The sequence below is a fragment of the Pelobates fuscus genome, chromosome 1, assembly GCF_036172605.1.
Source record: "Pelobates fuscus isolate aPelFus1 chromosome 1, aPelFus1.pri, whole genome shotgun sequence".
Lineage (NCBI taxonomy): Eukaryota > Metazoa > Chordata > Amphibia > Anura > Pelobatidae > Pelobates > Pelobates fuscus.
The window spans coordinates 122,675,302-122,698,192 of NC_086317.1; the positions used below are offsets into that span (position 1 = coordinate 122,675,302).

At 39.8% G+C, this 22,891-nt stretch overlaps 1 protein-coding gene across 3 annotated transcripts in view; it reads right to left on the minus strand.

The window, feature by feature from the left end:
* The window catches only part of PHKA2 (phosphorylase kinase regulatory subunit alpha 2), a 78,236-nt gene extending 56,165 nt beyond the window's left edge, over window positions 1-22,071 (minus strand). For all 3 annotated transcript variants that reach the window (XM_063450189.1, XM_063450188.1, XM_063450187.1), the window contains exons 1-3: window positions 21,828-22,071; window positions 20,893-21,157; window positions 12,547-12,705 (exon numbers count right to left, since the gene is read on the minus strand). In XM_063450189.1, coding sequence (XP_063306259.1) covers window positions 12,547-12,705; window positions 20,893-20,970 — 237 coding nt within the window. In that variant the 5' untranslated portion in view covers window positions 20,971-21,157; window positions 21,828-22,071. The remainder of the gene's footprint in view (window positions 1-12,546; window positions 12,706-20,892; window positions 21,158-21,827) is intronic.
* Between the last annotated feature and the right edge of the window lie 820 nt (window positions 22,072-22,891).

Sequence of the window (22,891 nt, forward strand, 5' to 3'; positions counted from 1 at the left end):
TGACGTATATGCCATAATAAAAGAAAGATTTACAAAAAAAAAAAAAAAGAAAGCCTAATGCAAGCACCGCACTCACAACGGATGTGCATTATATTCCTCTATCGTGGTGACATCGAAGGAGAAGGACCCCGACCTCGTCTCTGGAAACAGGTAAGTGAAACAAGTGTTTTAAATAATTTATTTGCTAGCAGGAAGGGGGAGAAGTTTACCAGGGCATAGTGCAGAGGGAGACTATAGTGTAAGAAGTACAGCTTTGTATTCCTAACAATATAGAGTTTCTTTAACTCTGGTTTAATCATATGAGGCATGTTTGGGATTTTGCCATTTTTCTTCCCACTGTAGGAATGTACTTTTCAGTTGCATGTTTTTTTTTTTCAATTAATCAGCCAAGAAACTCTCACTGTTCCAAGCTTAATGAATCAGCATATTTTTCCAGCCTGCTGTGGGTGTAATGAATAGGACTGTATTTGGATTCAGTAAAGGTTGGGGACCACTTTCATGTCACAAGAAAATACTTAAATTGCATGAAAATGCAACAAATATATACATCTATATATATATATATATGCATTGCATGTGTTGTTTTTAGTGCACAATGATCCTTTTAAGTACCCCATGGCAGACACATGCTTATATTAAAAAAAAATATATATATATTTTTAATTTCTTTATTTTTCACAAGTTGCATCATTACATACTGTTGTAATACTGCTTATATTAAATTAAATTTCATCTTTACATTGTGGAAGTCCTAGTGGAAATTATAATGTTGTATAAAGATATAGTTCCCCCACTAACTTGTCAATTTCATTTAAGCATATTATTATTATTTATAATGCACCAACAAATTCTGTAGTGCTGTATAATAGGTGGACTGACAGACACGTATTTGTAACCAGATGAGTAGAACGCACAGTAACAGAGGGGTTGAGGGCCCTGCTCAATGAGCTTACATGCAAGAGGTAGTGGGGTATAGTGACACAAAGGGTGTGAGGCTAGGGTAGAAAAGTAGGTTGCTAGAAAAGTATTCACTGAGGGCTAAGTAGGTTATTTTTGACAGTTGCAGCAGAGGAATCAGGGTGCAGAGATGAAAAACTGTTAAAAGTTGAATTAATACTCTTTCCTGAAGCAGAGAATTTGCAAAGATTTTTTTGAAGGAATGGAGACTGAGTGATAGTCTAACACAGGAACAGTGTATCCCTAGACAAGTCTTGAAGGTGAGCATCAGAGGTAATAGTACGGACAGAGGATAGACACAGGTCTTCCACAAAGTATAGACCAGGCATAATTGTATAATAGGTAGGTTGGCTAGGTTGGAGCAGTGTTATGTCGAGATTTGTAAGAAAGAACCAGGATTTTAAATTGAGCCCTATATCTTATACTTGAGTGACATGGGAGAGTAGAAAAAACTTCTGCAGGCTGTTATTCAGCCCCCTTCCCCAGCAACTACAGCTCATGGGGCATAGTTGTTGTGATCTTTCAATTAGCAAGTAAATCTGGTGCCTTTCTAGATGAATACAGGAGAGAAATCTGTTGTATCTCCATTCAGATGCAGTTAAGCCAAACGCTGATTGAGTACCCAAGGGGCCATTTACGTTTTCAGATAGAGCCACCTGGTGTTGAGTAACTTTTTCGTTAAAGGGTTACTCCAACCACCATGACCACTTCAGTGATTTAAAGTGGTCATGGTGGTAGGATCCTGCCTGATACGCCGCACATCCAGCGTTATTTCTCATGGTGTGCTGGGGGCTAGTTGCACCCTCAGTACACGTGACTTAGGGAGCCCAGAACTCTGTTTAAGGCTGACTAATGTCAATTTTGTGCATATTTTACATCTGTCATAAACACACAGCATGCTGGCCACAGATGTAAAAAATTTCCCCCTACAGGCTCTAGTTTTCCCCTTACTTCATCCCTGTAGTTGCTCCCTCCCGCCTCCCACTACTACATAAATAATTTTTATTTATTGTTTAAATAAAATGTACCTCCCTTTTCTCTGAGAATAGTGATATGGGAAGTGGAGTGAAGATCAGTGTTACGAGCATCGCCTGGCGCTGCATGTCAGGTAAGTTTTTGTTTTAAATCTTTTTGAAGGGTTGGGGTGCAGGGACGTAATTACAATGACCTATAGGGCATTGTTAACATAAAAATGTATTGTTTGTAAAAGGGTTGGAGAAAAAATTTATTTTGGGGATTTTGTGTTTGTCATACATTGTATTTTTCTGAAGATCTGAAACCGCGTAACATGACATATGTCCAAAAATACTGGAAATCAGGCAGTGTGTGAATACTTTTTGGAATTTTAAATAGAGAAAATATATAAGTGGAACAAAATAAAAACAGAAAACCCAGACAATAGCATGCAAATGAGGCTCTTAGAGAAAGTGTTTTCTGTATATCATAAAGTGTTACAATACATGATCAATAATATGTGGACACCTGCTTGTTGAACATCTCTAATACTTAATAGTTCTCTCTGTACTGCTATAATAGCATCAAGTCTGCAAAGGAAGTATTTCCAGTAGATGTTAAAACATTTCAGCTGGAGTTTACTAGTTTCCATGTAGCTATTAGTGAACTTAAGCACTGAAGATAAGCAGTTAGGCCAAGCTTGTGGTACGAATTCCAGTATATGCCAAATGTGCCATATACATATATCACTGACTGAAGATTCAAAGTCAAAGTTTGTTTCCCCCATTTTTAGTAATGAGACTACCTGCATGATCTGCATCAATTCTGACATCAACGCAATCACTAATCATTTCAATTGTCACCCAAAAACCCTAGTCATTCATTCTAATGTCAAAATGCATAAACAGCAAATTTTTATTTAATAATTCATTATTTTGGATTAGTTAATGAATAAATAGTCATTTAATTCTGTATTGCAGTCAGTTCTGATAATAGTAGCAGCATGCATTGGGTTAGAATATAAACTCTCGTCTGTTATCGCTAGGTCCAAGACAGCAGATGACGATGATGCCTCTGCAGGCTTTGTTTAAAAAACAATAGCATTCAAGATATATCTGCTTTGTATCATCCGAGTCCTTCTGCTTAAGTCATATGCTCCTGTCTTCAGCCAGCTGTCTTTGCACACTATTTAGAACTGTCTATTGGAGACATAAATTGCCATTTCCCAGCCTTTCTGATTGGGCATTGCTAGCTGCATGTCACCCTGGATTATGATAGTTTCTTTGAGTTTTGAAAAGTATGTGTCAAATCATGATGTAAAAGAAGCAAAACGTGGATGATAATAGGTAGAGATGTCCCGAACGGTTCGCTGGCGAATAGTTGCTGGCGAACATAGCTTGTTCGCGTTTGCCACGGATGGCGAACATATGCGATGTTCGGTCCGCCCCCAATTTGTCATCATTGAGTAAACTTTGACCCTGTACCTCACAGTCAGCAGAAAAATGCCAGCCAATCAGCAGCAGACCCTCCCTCCCAGACCCTCCCACCTCCTGGACAGCATCCATTTTAGATTCATTTGGAAGCTGCATTCTTTTTTTTTTTTTGTATTATTTTTTTATTTTATTTTTTTAGACAGAAGTGTGTTATATTTGAGCCTGCTAGGCTGAACGTGCGTATGTCATGGCTATTTCCACTGAGGGTATGAGTATATAGCAATACATTATTGTCAAAGATGGCTGTCATGTTTAGGGTGTAGCTTGCACGTTATCAACTGTGTATTTATATCAGCAGCTCCACTACTAGTTATAAATCAAGTGTGAGTCGCCCCATGAGATGAGACTAGTGAATAACATAATACATGAACGGTTAAGGTAAAGGCATGTAAGGAACTACGACAATAAACTCTTTAGGAGGTGAAATAATGACATGTTTAAACGCTTGCTACTTTACGATTAGTTAATGTGCAGAGAGCAGTTCATGTGATCAAAGGCATGGTGTGGAGGATCGGCTATAGTGGGACATGCTTGGCAGGCTGCTTTTTACTACTTGTGCTCATCCGATCCCTTCTGGGTGCCAGGTGCAGACCCTGGGAGTCCCTGATACCTGCAACAACAAAGGCAAGTCTCTGGCTGAGTGCCGGGTTCACGGCTTGAGGTGGTGGAAGCTTGTTTTGTCGGGTGGTCGGATCTGTCCCGGTGGTGCTTCACGTCCGGTGCGGGATTGTGGTGGCTTAAGGTGGAGGCGAGTGCTTGACGTGGGGCAGGCTCTGCATTTCTGTTTGTGCCTCCGGTCCCGTCTTCGACGCCTTTTGCGTTGGTGGATTTTAATGGGGACTGCTTCGCTTAGCTGTGGTGGAGCTTGTTGGGGCTGTGGTGGAACTTGTTGGGGCTTCCTGCTTGTTATTTGCTTCCAAAATTGATTAAAGAGTCTGTCCAGCTTACACTCAATATCCTGCCATGCTTTGCTGGTACCAGGAGGACACGCGGCTGCCGCCATATTGGGAGAGTCGCAGATGAGTATGTCAGCCTGGGCGGCTGTGCTCTGTGCGTCCATTAGCTCCAGACAGCCTCTCAGGGGTGGACCGATATAACCCCCACCGGTCCAAGGGGGGGGGGGTAACAGAGCTCCTGCCGGGAAGTAGCTGGTCCTGGGCATCCCCAGGATCGGGAGATCGGCCGCCTCTCCCGCCCGGTGAGCACCAGGCCACACTTGCCATGCGGAGGTAAGTAAGACTCTGTCGAGTTGCTGACCGCTATTAAGCATGTCGGGTCGGTCAGGAAGGAGCAACATTGCTGGGTCATCCCTTTCTGGGGTGAAATTCGCTTGTTGATAGCTGCTTAAAGTGAGATATTGAGGGAGCTCACACGAAGTGCGTCTTTCCTCCATGACAGCTAGGCCCCGCCCCCCGGAAGCTGCATTCTTAGTGAGAGGAGGGACAGTGTAGCTGCTGCTGATTTAATAGGGAAATCGATAGCTAGGCTAGTGTATTCAGTGTCCACTACAGTCCTGAAGGACTCATCTGATCTCTGCTGGAAGGACAGTACCCCAAAAAGCCCTTTTTAGGGCTAGAACATCAGTCTGCTTTTTTTTTTTCTTCTGTGTAATCTAATTGCAGTTGCCTGCCTGCCAGCGTGTGTGTCAGGCTCACAGTGTATACTGTGCCCACTGGCCCAGTGCCACCACTCATTTCTGGTGTCACAATAGCTTGCATTTAAAAAAAACAAAAACTTTTTTGACTGTAATATAATAGCAGTCAGTTTCCTTCACACGTGTGCGTTTCAGGGCCTGCCAGGGCACAGTGTCACACCAGTGCAACTCATATCTGGTGTAACAGTAGTGTACATTTAAAAAAAAATACAGGGGGCTTGTTGTCACCTTTCGGGGACCCTTGGACCCGTGTTGTACGTGGCTGGGTGGAGGAAGAGACCTTCAATGACATCAGTGAGGACAAGGAATTGGACATGGCTAGCTTGGTATCCAACCTTGTGCAAATGGGGAGTTTGCGGTTGTGCAAATGGACTGTTTGCGGTTGTTTGCGGTGCGTTAAACGGGGAGTTTGGTCTGTCACTGTGAAGCGGGTGTAACCCTTACACTACCTGATCGATACCAACATCATACCTGATGTTTTTTGTTTTTTTTTAATTCTTTATTTTGGTTGTGCAAGAAAGAACAAGAGAAGCATACATTGCCACAACAGCGTATGCAGGCTTCACAATCGCATAGTTATATACATACGTGACATTATAAGCATAGCACATTTTTATGTTAACAGAAAGTTAGCGTCAGAAAGGCATAACATTGGTGGTGATGCAAGTCGCGATGAGAACTAATAGGTGCCACCACCTATGGGGTCACCCTCTCTCCCCTGTTGGGGTAGGATTAGGGGGCTCAAGAGTCCCTATGGGTATGATAAGTGAGAGGTGGGGGGTTCAGTAGATTATGTGTCATGCGTTAGACAGAGTATCAGCGTGTTAGGGGCCGGTTTGGTCTGTGTTCCGAGCTGGATAAGCAGCCTTGTAAGGCAAAAAAAAAGGGGGGGGGAGAAGCTCTCCCCGGTATGTGACTATGTGTCGTTGTTATTGTATGCGTGTACATATGACAGAGCATAGCAAGTGAACATTAATTTAAACAAAAAGGAAATAAAATACATTAAAATAAAAGACCATACGGTGGTAATAATACTAAGTAGAAAAAACCATTAGGATGGTATCTTTCGGCTAGTCTCGATATTTAAGGGGCTGTAAAGCCCAAGCAGGCTGCTGTTGGGACGGTCTCAGATTATGCAGTCAGGTCGCAGGTCCGGGTTTTGGGGAGACCCGGGCAGCGCGGGGCACGAACTCCCGGATTTCAGCCGGGTCAATACGAGCCAGTCCAGACCCAGAAGTAGTAGTCGGGGAGGGAAAGCCCAGTCTGTTCAGTTGTTCTCTAAGTTCTTGCAGGGTGCTCACCCGGTATGCTTCTCCCTGTACTTGGAAAAGGAGTGTCCTCGGCATGCCCCAGCGGTAGGTAATGTCTTTTGCCCGCATAAGCTGCAGGTGGGGGCGCAGGGAGCAGCGCCAGGCTAGTGTGTTCCTGGTGAGGTCCGGGAAGATCTGCAGCGTGGCGTCTTCAAATATTATTTGATTCTTCCCCCTCACTGCTGCGAGGAGCAGGGCCCTGTCCTGTAGCGACTGTAAACGAACTATGAGGTCCGGAGTTGTAGAAGGTGGAGCAGTTTTTGGTACCGGGATCCGAAACATACCATCGAGTTTGACTGCCTTCACTTGTTTAGGCGGCATGTAGGCCGCAATGAACCTTCGAAGAAAGTGAGGCAAGTTGGAGACCCCCACAGATTCCGACACCCCTCTAAGCTTGAGGTTGTACCTTCTCCTCACATCTTCCAGCGTGTCCAGTCTGCCCGTTGTAGTGGCGTGTAGCTTTTCCAGCTCTTCCATCCTCTTCTCCACTGCAGATAGTCTGGAGTCGTGGGTGCTGTGCGCTGCCTCCAGTTGGGCAATTTTGGTCGTCGCGGTGTCCACCGCCTTTTGGAAGTGGGCCATGTCTCCCGCAATATTGGCACGCAGTTCAGCAAGCATCGCCCTCAGCATAGTTGCCGTAACAGGCTCCCCGTCGTCCCGCTTCTTGTGCCCGGGGCCTGCACTTAGATTAGCGGCAGCTCCTTCCTCCGGGTCAGCGGAGTATTCCTCCGAGGAACAGGAGAAATCCTCTCCCAGGGCGGCCATCTTGTCCCACGCGGCCTGCTGCTTATTGCGGAACAGTTCACCGATATCTCGCCTTGGAAAGTCCTTATCGGCTTTCGGCTTTTTATTTTTTCGGCCCATGTCGGTTGCTGTATTGTAGATAAGGTTTGTGGACCTTCTATGTGCCCGTTATCAGCCGCAAAACTTGCGATTTTCATGGATTATTGCGGAGCTCGGAGAAAGTGTGTCTGCTCCGGTACTCTGCCAGGCTCCGCCCCCATACCTGATGTTTTAAAGCACGTTATTCCAAACAATTTAGGAATGTTAGGTGATTTATGCCCTTTATGGATTAAAACCTCTGCATTAACTATGTAATTTTCCATGGGAGTTTTGCCATGGATCCCCCTCCGGCATGCCACAGTCCAGGTGTTAGTCCCCTTGAAACAACTTTTCCATCACTATTGTGGCCACAGTCCCTGTGGGTTATACCTGCCTATTGAAGTCTATGGCGGTTCGCCCGGTTCGCCCGTTCGCGAACATTTGCGGAAATTCGCGTTCGCCGTTCGCGAGCGGAAAATTTTATGTTCGCGACATCTTTAATAATAGGTATTTAACAGAGTAAAAATAGGTTAGAGGGATCAAATGGAGATGTGGTGTATAAAAGTTTAACAATAATGGGAAACTTGCAGGTTACTTTCATAAACTCGACAGCTGGGTTCTATTAAGGTAAGATAACTGTAGCTCCTGCCACTTCCTGCTCAGCTCTCACAGCTGTAGCTCCTGCCACTTTCTGCTCAGCTCTCACCTCCTATTTTCCAAACACGAATTGTTGGGCAGTCCCATTATTGCCCCCATAGAAGAAGCTCCTGGGCAAATTAAAAATTCTCAAGCGTCCTCTAATCCTTCGTGTTTTTATTACCCAACATACTGTGTTTGTAGGGGGTAAATCTAATTAGGGACTACAGCACAATAGCATTAGGAATACAGGTTTTTATTCTTAATGCTATAGTGTTCCTTTAAGCTTGCAGAGTGCTTCTCACCTGCCATGGTATAAATAATAAATATTGAGTGATTCGTATCTTGGAATCATTCGGTGAATCAGCTTGGTAAATACACTTTACTTCTCAACACATAGAGGATGATTAAACAAGTAAAATGGAGTCAAAGTTCAACACCGAAAAAAATAAAATAAAAAATAGTTTTACAGTCTGCAAACACACTGCAAATCTGTAAAATTCTTTCCCTATAAATAGACTTTTTGGAAGGAGATATGTAAAGAAATCCTCTCCATTCACACAAAACTAATTCAATAATTAATTTATGGAATGTACCTAAATATAGATACAATCAAATGAATTCGCTTTTAAAGAAAATCTGAGTTCACAGGGTTAATCCACCCTGGAGATTGAGCTGTAGAGATTATGATGTTTAGAATGTGTTTTTAAAGTTAAATGAACATTGCAGGCTTTATAACAACTTCAACTGATTTAACCCCTTAAGGACCAAACTTCTGGAATAAAAGGGAATCATGACGTGTCAGACATGTCATGTGTCCTTAAGGGGTTAAGTGGTTATGTTGCTTGAAGTCCATGGGTGCCAGCTTCCACATCTTTGCCAAACGGTTTAGTCACTGTTTAGTGGACAATATTGGTCCCCAGCAGCCAACAGTCTGGTTGTGCTCCTCCCCAAACCATAATAATTTACAAGGCCATCATCAGAGGATGAATGGCCATTATGTGTTCAGGGGCCTAGACAAGCATGGAGACCCACATGGGGCCCTTTAATGCAATTCAGTCCAGCTGGGGAGATATTTCTAAAGCACACGGCTTTTGAACAGCCCGTCCAAGATCACTAACTCATCACCGGCAGCATTTTGCTGGGAAGGAGGAAGAGACTATATTAAAGGGACACTGTAGTCACCAGAACAATTACAGCTTATTTAATTTGTTCTGGTGAGTATAATCATTACCTTCAGGCTTTTTGCTGTAAACACTGACTTTTCAGAGAAAATGCAGTGTTTACATTGCAGCCGTGATAACTTCACTGGCCACTCCTCAGATAGCTGTTAGAGATCCTTCCTGGGTCATGGCTGCCTAAAATGCATCCAAACATTCAGTATCTCCTCCCTCTGCATGCAGACACTGAATTTTCCTCATAGAGATTCATTGATTCAATGATTCATGCTGGCTCTGCCCCTGATCTGCCTCTTTGTCAGTCTCAGCCAATCCTATGGGGAAGCATTGTGATTGGATCAGGCTATTACTTCTGATGATGTCAGCAGACTGCTTGTCTTGCCTTTTTTGAGGCAAACAGCATGCAGAGTTACAGCTTCAGGCTTGAATACAGTATGATGTTGCTATATTTATGGAGGCACGAGGGGCCCAGGGGGCTAGATGGTGGTTTTAACACTATAGAATCAGGAATACATATTTGTGTTCCTGACCCTATAGTGATCCCTTAATTACACCCATAGCACAAACAGAACCCAGCAATGAGATAGCTGCTTGACTGCAATAGAAAAAGTTCCAACTGTGCAAATGCCACACTACTGCAGCAAAATACCCTGCCGCAGTGAAACTATATGCACACAGGAGGGTGACTAAAAGTAGGTATTCGTGTCAGTGTTTGTGTCTGACTGTGTGTTTGTCTATGAACGTGTCTGTTTATGTGTAAGAGTGTGTGTGTGTGTGTGTGTAAGATGATGTGTTTATCTGTCTGTATCTGATTGTGTGTTTGTCTTGAGTGTGTGGCAATGTGCATTGTGTGTGTGTGTCTACAGTCCACATGTATCTGAGAGTGTGTCTCCGTGTATTTGAGTATGGTTCCATGGAATCCAGGCACCATAACCAAATCAATCAGTTGAAGTGGTTATGGTGTCTTCAGTGTTACTTTAAGTTGTAACCTCTGTCTTTTTATGTTTTACTATGTTTTATATAAAATTCCATCTGCAATGTCATAAAGTAAAAAAAATGTTGCTCTTAATTAAAAAAAAAAACACTATAGAAAAAAGTCACGTCTTGTTTAAGTGTTTTAAATTGAAGGGAAACATACCTTTTGATTACAAGCCTAGTCACCATGCTATGCACTGCACAGTAAAATGATGTTACATACATGAGCATGTTTTGATATGTATGTATTGCTTTCCCCCAATTATGCAGAGCTACAGTATATGCTGGCACATTATAATACTGAATAATAACAAAACAAAAAAAGACACTCGTGCATCATGCACCAGCTTTTCTGCAATTTTTGCCAGTTGCAGCAGTTTCAAATTTGCTGCCAGAAGCCCAGGGTTACATTTGTAACTTTTACAATTATTTACTAACGTGACGTTTCAAAGTGAATTTCCTATTTCAGGCCAGAGTAGCCGAAGTGAAAGCATAGCTGACTTAGATAATTTTTCTGTTTTGGATATTTTGACCTTAAAAGGACCACTATAGGCACCCAGACCACTTCAGCTCAATAAAGTGGTCTGGGTGCCAGGTCCATCTAGGGTTAACCCTGCAGCTGTAAACTTAGCAGTTTCAGAGAAACTGCTATGTTTGCATTAGGGTTAATCCAGCCTCTAGTGGCTGTCTCATTGAAAGCTGCTAGAGGCGCTTCCGTGCTTCTCACTGTGATTTTCACAGTGAGAAGACGCCAGCGTCCATAGGAAAGCATTGAGAATGCTTTCCTATGGACTGACTGAATACACCCGCGGCTCTTGACGCATATGCGCATTCGGTCGAAGAGGAAGGAGAGTCCCCAGCGCCGAGGGAGCCCAGCGCTGGAGAAAGGTAAGCCTTTAACTCCTTCCTCCCCCTAGAGCCCGGCAGGAGGGGGACCATGAGGGTGGGGGGGACCTATTAACACTATAGTGCCAGGAAAACAAGCTTGTTTTCCTGGCACTATAGTGGTCCTTTAATTTTCACTTTCACTTCGAATTCTCACTTTAGTGAATAAGTCTGTAAGAGAAACAAGTATAGAATTTTACCACATCCCTATACTTTCTTCACTTATGGCCTAATGTTTCCACAAAGCTGTGCAACACTTTATTTTATGATTTTCTTTTAAATTTACTAATAACAATTTATGCAACTATGTAATTTAGATCATGGACAATGTATCGTATTTACACATACATATTTTTAAACACATTTATTGTAGTTTAATTACACATTACTGTGAATGTTACTCCTTTAGAGCTCATACACTGAGACACACCAATAATAGAGGGACGTTAGCACATAAAATAGGGACAGATGGATTTAATCTGAAACAGGGACTGCCCCTCCGAAATAGGGACACTTGGGGTGTATGAAAATTAAACTTTCTTAGGCTGCTTTGCTTCGAGTTTGGCAAGATTGTCCTAAAGTTTTAACTTCACTTTGATTTTCCATAATCAAAAATTCACATAACTACAAAGAATCTATGCAAAAGGAGAACCATCATTGACAGGATAATCTGTCTGCTAATTAGTAACACAACCAATTCCGAAATGGTTTTAACTACAGTAGTTTTAAATTTGTCTGTCTCATCTGCAGGTTCCAAGGGTCAAACTTTCTAATAGTAACTCACTCAGCTCCTCTTTAACCTGTCACAATCCTGTTTTGACAGTGTACCTTTTTGTAGTATGTTATCGTTTATTAACATATTCATTTATATGACACCACTGATACCAGGATACTTGCACAGAATAACAACTCTTAATTTTAATATGCATCCTGGGACTACCCAAGGGTCAACTTAAACTAGGGCTGAACTGTGTTTGATGAATCATTTGATCCTGGGTCTCTCTCAGCATCTTGGAAAATGATGAGTTTAATGGTAACTCCACAGAAAACTGTCATGAGCAGCTGAATTCAGAACAATCTTGTATGCCATAAAAACTCAGGTGACTATAAACAGCTTGGTGAAAGTCACAGTTGAACTAACACTTTAAGCACCTAATAGCTTGCCCCATATGCACTACAATAAGCTGCAGTGGTTATGGTTCTCAGAGGAATCTTTAAATGGTTGGCCTTGATGCCATAGCTATGTCAATGCTCTACATCACACACATGAGATTATTTAATCACAATTTCTATCATATCTGATTTAAGGGCTGAACCTATACAGTCTACTGCATGAGTATGTGCAAAATCCCAATGATCTATTAAAAAGGCTGGGTGCTTCTACACGGAAAATAAATGGAATCAGGTATATAACAGGGTTTCTCTAATCAACACCAAATATTACCCCAAAAATAATGTATATAAATAAAAATGTGCTTTCTATAAAAAAAAAATAAGGATTGAGTGTTCCTTTAATTGTTTTACTTACAATTAAAATATTCCTTGAAAAAAAAAAAAAAAAAAACAACAACATAAACTGTGCTAATTTATTACAGTACCTAAACTGGAAATGAATGAACTGAACCAAAGAATATGAATGTATTTTGTTTTGTTTGGGGTTTTTTATTAGCAATTTTTATTACCTGTTCGAGTTCATAAGCCTTGGCTTTGTCTTCATCCCGATCAGCATTTTTTCTGTATGCCATTCCTAGTCCCCATACAGCCAAGATGCTGTACACATTGTCCCGAACCCAGGCATCTTTCTGTTCTTTACTGGCGGGGAGCAATCCAGTGACTGGGTTCTGTGAAAGGAATGTTAAATTATTATTATTCAGGTAAACCCTAAACTCTGTTGGTTTAATATGTGAAAATTTTATAACAGTATGACCCAGAACAGATCAAAACAAAGGGATAGGACCAAATGTGTTAAAAGAACACAACACCCATTTCACTTATTGTAGTGCCCAAGTCTCTTTTGCCGGCATACAACAGTGAACCTTGACAGCACGTACAAGAAGGAAATAATAATCAAGCATCCCACAAGGAATTTCTGACTGCCCTTATTCATTCACTGAACCCATGATTTTTACATTTGAAAATGCTGACTATAATGCAGACCGAATCAAACATGAAGCAGATCTTGACTTGATTCACTCAAATATGGAAAGGAGAGTTTATTAACTTTCTAAAAAATAACATTTTCAGTGACTTCATTGAGAAAAATAGCAAAGTGTGCTTCTTGCAATAAATGTCCGGCCCCCTTGGCAGACATCTAGGCCTCTTCAATGTAAAATGAATCTTTCCAGAACAAGCAACAGGCTCTATTTTTAAACTGAATACTAGTGCAGCTTCTGGCAGTGAAAGACAGGCTATCAGTTGAAGGCAGGAAATTGAGGAATATTTATTCTTGTTTCAACACTTGTGGTTTATACTATTTCACTATACACTCTATAATGAACATTGGAACATAAAACCAAATACTAAGAGATATGATCACAATAAATTAATAAAATCATCTTTTTATATAGTTAAGCCACTTGGGGCATTATATTTCTGTAATATATTAATTTAAGTTAAATGGACACTATAGTTATCAAAACAACTTTAGCTTTTAGCTTGGCAGTTTTGGTGTATTGATCATGCCCCTGCAGTCTCCCTGCTAAATTCTCTGCCATTTAGGAGTTAAATTAGTTTGTTTATGCAGCTTCGGCCACACCTCTCTACATGTAATTTGCATAGCCTTCCTAAACACTTCCTGTAAAGAGTCATCTAGTGTTTACACTTTCTTTATTGCAATATCTGTTTAATTTAGAATTTCTTATTTCTTGCTCTGGTAATAGCTTGATAGACCCTGCTGGAGCCTCCTGTGTGTTATTAAAGTTCAATTTACAGAGCATGGGTCAAAAAGTTTTAAAGTAAGTTACATCTGATTGTAAATTAAACCATTTTGTTATTATGCAGGCCCTTGTCAGTCACAGCCAGGGAAGTTGTGGCTCCGTCTGCATAAATAGAAACAAAAGTGATTCAACTCCTAAATGGCAGAGAATTGAGCAGTGAAGCTTCAATGGCATGATCTATATACACAAACTGCTTCATTAAGCTAAAGTTGTTTGAGTGACTATAGTGTCCCTTTAATAAAAAATACTGACCTTAATTTCCCCTTTATATTTGCTTCCCTTTTTTCTCACTTCATTGCAGAGATAGCAGGACTGGATCACCTAACAACACAGGGACCAAGATTTGCCCCCTAGGTTTCAAAATCAGCTGTTCGAGTACTGGTATAAGATCATTTGAGTCTAAGGAAGGCTGATGAAGTCCACCTCCCATTTCTCTATGCACAGGGTGAATTAATAAAATAACAGACAGCCATGTTCCTGCTCATTTACGGCAGTCATGTTTCTGTCCTGTTTGATTGTACAATGTAAGCTGTAATTGTAATTAATTTTTATTTATATGATATATTTAATACAAATATGAACTTAAAGGGATCCTATAGTGCCAGAAAAATAAACCCGTTCTCCTGGCACTACGGACTCTTGGAGTGCCCCCCTCCCTCGGCGCTGAAGGGGTTAAAACCCCTTCAGCCACTTACCTTAAGCCAGCACCAGACTCCCTCGGCACTGGTTACCTTTCCTCCCCCGCCGATGTCAGCTCCTGAGTGGAGTTGAATGTGCATGCGTGGCCAGAGGCGCGGGCGCATTCAAACCCGCCCATAGGAAAGCATTACTCAGTGCTTTCCTATGGGGATCTTACTTGACGCTGGACTCTGTGAGGACGTCCAGTGTCAGATAAGTGCGATTTAGTGTAAATCGCGGAAGTGGCCTTAATTGGCTATCAGGGAGACAGCCACTAGAGGCTGGATTATACCCCACCTCCTATAGACTGTACGCTCGTTTGAGCAGGGTCCTCTTCAACCTATTGTTTCTGTAAGTTTTCTTGTAATTGTCCTTTTTATAGTTAAATTCCTCCTCTCATAATATTGTAAAGCGCTACGGAATCTGTTGGCGCTATATAAATGGAGATAATAATAATAACCCTGCAATGTAAACATAGCAGTTTCTCTGAAACTGCTATGTTTTCAGCTTCAGGGTTAAAACTAGAGGGACCTGGATCTTACTTGACGCTGGACTCTGTGAGGACGTCCAGTGTCAGATAAGTGCGATTTAGTGTAAATCGCGGAAGTGGCCTTAATTGGCTATCAGGGAGACAGCCACTAGAGGCTGGATTATACCCCACCTCCTATAGACTGTACGCTCGTTTGAGCAGGGTCCTCTTCAACCTATTGTTTCTGTAAGTTTTCTTGTAATTGTCCTTTTTATAGTTAAATTCCTCCTCTCATAATATTGTAAAGCGCTACGGAATCTTTTGGCGCTATATAAATGGAGATAATAATAATAACCCTGCAATGTAAACATAGCAGTTTCTCTGAAACTGCTATGTTTTCAGCTTCAGGGTTAAAACTAGAGGGACCTGGCACCCAGACCCCTTCATTGAGCTGAAGTGGTCTGGGTGCATATAGTGGTCTTATTAGTTGGTGTGCAGTTGCATATTGTTCCATTATTAGAACAAGTAAGGATATGATAAGTTGTTTTGTGTTTCCAAATCTGTTGGCGCTATATAAATGGAGATAATAATAATAACCCTGCAATGTAAACATAGCAGTTTCTCTGAAACTGCTATGTTTTCAGCTTCAGGGTTAAAACTAGAGGGACCTGGCACCCAGACCCCTTCATTGAGCTGAAGTGGTCTGGGTGCATATAGTGGTCTTATTAGTTGGTGTGCAGTTGCATATTGTTCCATTATTAGAACAAGTAAGGATATGATAAGTTGTTTTGTGTTTCCAAATTTGTTCTGGGAATTGTCATTCAAATACAGCATTTACAGCTTTCTAAGTTTGTTTGGGTAAATGCAAAGTAAGTTTAGAGCAGAACACAATACAAGTCATCAATACAAGTCATAGATTTGTTATTGTTGATTATCATTGCTTTCTCAATTGAAAGTCCATGGGCTTGCCCCACCCACCTGTCTCTCCTTCCTGTTTTGTTTCCTTTCTTATGAGGATACAGACAGCTATAATTTCAATGAAAAGGTTGAGTGTCACCGTAGTACACTAAAGCGGAAGTGACCTGAGCCTATCCATACTGGGCTCTTTACCACGTGAGTGGATCCTTTTATGTTAGTCCACTGGTTTAATATCTGCGTTATTACACTATACGTGTTCCCTTTTTATTTTCTACTGTTATCATTGTTCAACCCCTAGGGGGTAAGTGTAACACCACTTTAAGCGCTACACACTTTTTTACTATTGGTATATCTTTCCCATTTTAGTAAAACAGTGCACATTTTATTAGTCTTTACCTGACTATAATCAAGCGAAAGGCTTTTTTGGCTACTGGTTTACCTTTAGTGTTAGAGTTACAAAGTAATACAGACTTAAAAAGACCCATTACCATTATGTTTAATCTTCAGAGTATTTATTGATTTGAAAGTTCTTATATAGCAGACTTGTGAAGTGTCCAGATTCCATGGTAAGCTATTAAAGGGTTAATATGTTGGTTCAACTTTCTCCCCGAGCAGGTTCATTTCAGAAAATACCCAGATATGTTTCTTTTTAAGGGTTGAGCAAAATACAGCCTTCAAGCACTTGCTGTACAACAATGGCCATAACTTTGCAGTTTACCTCAGGCCATTCATTTACATAAGTGGTTTTTCGACATATTAACTCCTCATTCACTTTTAAACACAAAGTATAAATACAATCAAATACATCTACATAAAAGTGCTACTTGACAAATAGATAATTATGATCTTATGGTTTATTGCCTGGTTATTTGAACTCTGCTAGAATTTAGGAACCAGGACCAAAATGTTGGAGTCAGGAAAACTCTTTAAAAGTATCTAAAATGTACATGTTTAGTTATCCATAATTAAATGTGTTTACAGCCACTGACTGTCATACAGTTTAACCCCTTAAGGACACATGACATGTGTGACATGTCATGATTCCCTTTTATTCCAGAAGTTTGGTCCTTAAAGGGTTAAATGGAATTGATAACAATGCCGACGAAGAGTAAGCATGCTATGAGTACCAGCGAGAGCCCTGGTTTTTCTCAAGATTTGGTGTTTCACTAATTACTAAGTAGGAACTCTGATTTTCTTTTCTTTATCCCTTTTTTCTGCTGTCTAATATATATAAAATACTTTTTCTATGAACCAGGAGCTATGGTATGGCTTAAAGTGTCAGCTGACCAGCGGCACTCCACACTTCCTGTAACTCCGATTCAGCCAGGGGGGACCTGGAGATCAGAGCTGGTGGCATTCTTTGTGGTCAAACCATTCGAGAATGATTTGACCCCTTAAAGTAAGAGTGCACCATGGGCCTCCTGGCCCCATAACAACTTAATTTACATGAAGTGGTTCTGGTGACCGGAGTGTGCCTTTAAAATTCCAAATGGACAGCACTAAAAGATACTGTTACTTAAAGGCACAATATAAGCAACAAAACCACTAAATCTTAATGTATTGGTTCTGATGCAGAACTTTCTATTTAGTTTTAACCTAGGAGGAGTGTTTCTTGAGGGGTTATGCAGACATGCAATAAACATTACTATAAAATTATTAATTGCTAAATAACTTTTGTTTTAAAAAAAAAAAAAGCAAACATTTAAAAAAAAATTCTGACACCTCAGTGTGGTGTAAAACAAATACCAAACAAACCTATATAGATATATGATGCTTCATACTTGCTGCACCTGCCTGATACATGCCTGGTACAGACAACATTAACACAGGGCCTTCCCTGGACCCAGAGGTCACTTGGTGGAGTGTGTGTGTGGGGCGAGGGGGAGTAACAAAATGCCACCCTAGTGTTACTTCATAACATATCTTCCAACATTTCAAATGCACAAAGAGGGACACTTTAATGCTAGTGGTATGAGTGTGGATGTGGCCAGGGGCAAGCTGTTCTGAGAAATTTTAGTTGAGCTTCTAATAAAAATGTATGAAGATAAAATAACATTTAGAACAAAGTCAATGTATCTTATTGACACGGGCTGATTTCTAAACACATTTATTGCAGTTTATAGACAAATTAATTTGAGTATTATTGCTGTGGAGTTCTGTTATACACTCAGACACACCAACAATATAAAGCTCTTAGAAAACAAGGATTTGAGCCCAGAATATGGACTGTTCCTCCTAAATATGACCCCTTGAAAGTATGTAAAGACACTGCCTTATTCAAATTTTGGGCTAAACTTGAGTCACAGAATTTTGCCTGGATGCCAATGCAGCACAAATTTTTGGGTCAGAGAATATATAATTGGTTAAACTTACACATCAATACAATGCAATTTTCTTTAACCAATTGTAAGCTTCAGAGGCAACCAGGATATTCATGACAAGTGAAGATGTTTTTTTTTAGGCCTACATGTAAAATGTGATCCCATGCTATTCCTGGCACTAAAGTGCCTCTAAATTTAGAGTGCTTCTAAATTTACAACTAAGTGGTGCCGTGCCATTGATCTGTACACAGAAGGGCTTCCCTTTCTATAGTATGCACCGACAGGCACAATTCCAGACTGTGATGATTGCTACGTCACTACGTGAATAACATATGCCTGGATTCAAATGTCAGTGGTAGCACTATCTATCCACAAGCAACTAAAGGAACACTACTGTGGTGGAAACAGAATGTTGACCTTTAGTTTTTATGATATTAAAACATAGTATGGTTTTTAACTCTCCTAAATTTTTTTCCATCCATTGGATAACTTGTATCTGCATTATTTTCTCTTTGATTTGGTTAATTCTGTTTTAAACACTGCACATATTCCAGTGTTGTCCATACCACATCCTCTGTTCTGGCTCTAATGCACAAACACAGAAACTCCTCTGCAAATCTTGAAGATTTTTTGTTTTGTTTGTTTTTTAAATTGCTTACAGTAAAGTCTTGTGTCCTATTGTCATAATAGTTAAAACAAATGTTTGTGTGTGTTCCTTATCCTAATAAATACAATCAGATTATAGTATCGAATTATCAGGTTCTATGTAACTCCCTGGGTGCACTCTGACAGATTTTATATTGTTTCTGGCTGTACAGTAAGATAACACCTGACTGAGCTTTGTTTATAGAGTCAATGAGATAACACATGCTAATTGTCATCCGTGTCAATTACGTTATTTTACGATCTGTTTAAAGATAAGTACATTAATAACATTTTTAAAGTTTTTATGTACGTTAACACATTTCTAATTTTAAAGTTTAAATATCATTGTAGCATGTACGATTTTAAACATTTTAAGTGTGGTAACCTAAGTTATGTTTTTTTAAAAATGGTTAAATTTAAAAGAGGTCCATTCACTGACCAGAGCACTGTGGTAATTTGGACAAAATTTTGTAAACAAACTGCTTGTGCTGTCTGACATGCATACGGAATATGACTGGTAGAGTCACTGCATCAGATTGTACAAAATGTTAACCCGTATGGACCAGTGATGGAATAAATAACAAACAAGCCTTTTTAAAATTCAATATCAATGTAGACTATTCCACTTATTTAAAGGTGGGAGGTCTTTATACAAAACTGGAAACCATACAAAGGTATAGGTGATTACAATATAATAAAATAAATATGTAGACAAGTGCTTCATAATATAGCCAATGGTAAATAGGCCGGGCGTTCAATGCTGACATAAGGCCATTTGGAATCTAGATTGTATTCACAGCATTAAATAGAATTAATCTTTAAGGGGTTAAAATGGCTCGCCCTGAGTTGTTAGTTTAACAGGCAAAACTTTTGATTAAATCTACTTGTTAGATGCACTCACTGCCTTATGCTAACAAACAACACTCAATTGTCCCACAGGAGGCAAAAAAACTGTGATAAGATAAAATACAAATCACAATGAGTGTACAGAGAAACTGTGCCAATACTGTAAATGGATCACTCGCCATGGAAACCATTGGAACCGCCCTACTAATTGTTCCACTTTTATAACTTTCTTTCACAATTTCTCTCTGTACATAAAGCCAATTGCCCCTTTGTAACCGCTGAGTTAACTGCATTGCATTTAACATTCATACCAAAAACTCCTAACATTACAGAATAGGGATTAGACATTATATGCTCAATGCTCAGTTCGGGGATAGAAGTGGGCAAAGGCTAACACAGCATTCTTATAATATTTTAAAATTTACATTAGTTTATTACAAATAAACAATAAAATAGCACTCACACAGTATTCTTAGTATAATATGATTTTTAAAAGATTGTATTAAAAATAAAACATTAAAATAGCACTCACACAGTATTCTTAGTATAATATGATTTTTAAAAGATTGTATTAAAAATAAAACAATAAAAAAATATAACTGCCAGCAGCATAAATAGACGTAAACTATCAGAATGAAAACACTTTACAAATAGATGTACATTTAAATATACCTAATATTAAACTACAGATATTACAAGGAATTGTATAAATAGTTAATAATAAATAGATGAACACTTTCAATGAATCCAAAAGGAATGGGTTTCCTAAAATAATTTGTGTATGTTTTATAAAATAAAGATCGCCTATGCTATACAGATAATGTGAAGTATGTTTTATTACTGCACCTTTCTCAGTTAAATCCAAACAATCTCTTCTGAATACCCTGTAGGATCTAGAGATTTCATCATGAGAGAAGATGGCAATTTACATAAGACTAAAATCTGTTGTAGGGTTAATGAGCTCTAGCAATTAACCTGTTAAAACTGTACACACAAAGGAGTGTTCTGCCTTTAGCAGGGAATGCCCTGGGGTGCGTTTATGGTGTGGGAAAATAAAAAAAATAAAAAAGTGAGAAAACGTACAGTCAGTAAAAATATACAAAACACCATAAACCAGGGGAGCCATATACCACATGTAGTACAATACAGTATAAATATTAATGTGCATAGCATATCATGGTACATTCCATACAAGTTGAGTTACTAGGATCTTACCTGGTGACATAGGATGGTTTGTTGAACAAGTCTAGCATAGCCATCAAGTCGAACTCCAGAATTGCTCCTGCTTCTCATTTTAAATCTCTCCTTTGTCACCCAGCTCCACCAAATCCTCTGGGTTTCAACTGCACAGGTTGTTCAGATGTCCTCTGCTCTCATTCATTGAAGAGTCAATGACAGTTGCAGCAGCTGATGTCCTTGCTCCAAAATAAACAGTGCAAGGAAAAGGGGCTGGGCTGGCTGAGCCTCTCCAAAGGCCACCCTGAAAAGCATTGGATGGCAGCTTCAAAGCATGCTGAGTGCAAAGGGTATTCTTAGAAAGCAAGTGTTTATATTCAAAGTATTTTTACATGTCATGAGCAAATTTAACCTTACCTCTAGGGTGAAAACGATCAGGTGACTATATTGCATTAATAACCATAATATAAATAATATCACCAAATTATTTTAACAAAAAGTGTCATTTTCGCTTTAGCCAGGTTTTAAGTACTTTTTCATTTGCTCATGTTACTGTTGATCACATGTACTAGTGCCACTGCAGTAGGGGGCACTAACTCCTGTGCTATCAGCCTTTCTGGACTTAATATTTTAGTATCAATCTTGATCTCTTGGATTCTACTGGGATTAGGAATTGAGATTGGGAGTTGTGTTAAATAATATCCATCATGTATTATATTTTGAACTGATAAAAGGGAGCATGTTTTGTACACAATGATCCCTGTGTCTCAATGTAGCTATGCATGGTTACAGTAATAGCACAGGGGTTAACCTATGACGTGTACCAAGGATTAACCTGCTAATGCCCGGGCAGGGTTATTTAAGTTCAGGCACGGCAGTCCATAGAAATCTCTGATTAATAAAATTGCTATTAGACGGTTGTAAATTTATAGATTTAGCAATATTAATGTAGACGTTTCATTGTAGCATATTACCTGCTAAAGAGGAACTGTCTCCTGCCTGACTGTCCAAGGACAGCAGCTATTGTCATCCACAGAGTGCGGCTATCATGGTGTTCTATGGCTGATATTTCAGTCTTCCATCGCTAACACACGCCGGCAGACTGCCCAGCTCGCCAGATAGGGGTCAATAGCAAACAATACATCGGTGAGATCTTCATGAATCGAATTCAGAGTGTCCGTGCCTGCTCTCACTATGGCGGCGTCAGATTATATTCAGTTCTGCTCTGGGTGAATGATGCAGTCAGCGCAATACTAACTATGAACACTAGGGGTCGAGAGTGCACCAACAACACTGACAATTCCTATTTATTGACAGGTTCTGCAACCTACCTGGGTTATTCAGTAAAGTGTGAATTGTAGTGAATTCAAAGTTCATTTCACATTTGAGGCTAAATTGTCAATATTTTAAAAGGCAGCTCTATATTTAGTTTGGCTGTTTTTGCCTAGAATGTAAAATAAATCTCCTGCTTTCAACAAAAAATAAGTAAAAAAAAAATCCCACTTTAGTGAGTAACCCTGATTGCAATGGAGTTTTAGCACAGTTGTAAAAAAAATAAAAATCTTCAAATGCAAGTTCTGGAATGCCATTGCTTTCTTGTGCTTCTGTCACATAATTTAATGCACAATGTTTAGTGTGCTGTCTGTTCACTAAACTCAGAATCACAGTAAATTGAAACCCGAATAGCAAAATTTTGGCAAAAAGTGAAGAAATGATCTGAGTCTGAGAATTTTCCAGATCATCTATTTTTGCTTTAGTTCGCCATTCGAATTTGATTTGCCTCAATTTGAAGTTTAGTTAATAATTCCCTGTGTGCTGACTGTGTTGGCTATTTGATGAACAGGATTAACAGTAAAGACTGCAAGAAAAAGTGTTAGGTCAATGGCTCTATCTGGTTTTCTCATCTCTACTGTTAATTTTTATTTAGATTTTAAATTACGTAAATACACAAAATGACGTAACTCTTCAAGCAAAACAATAGAAAAACACAAAAGTGAGAGCACACAGTAAATACCACAAATACTCAATTGATGTGGAA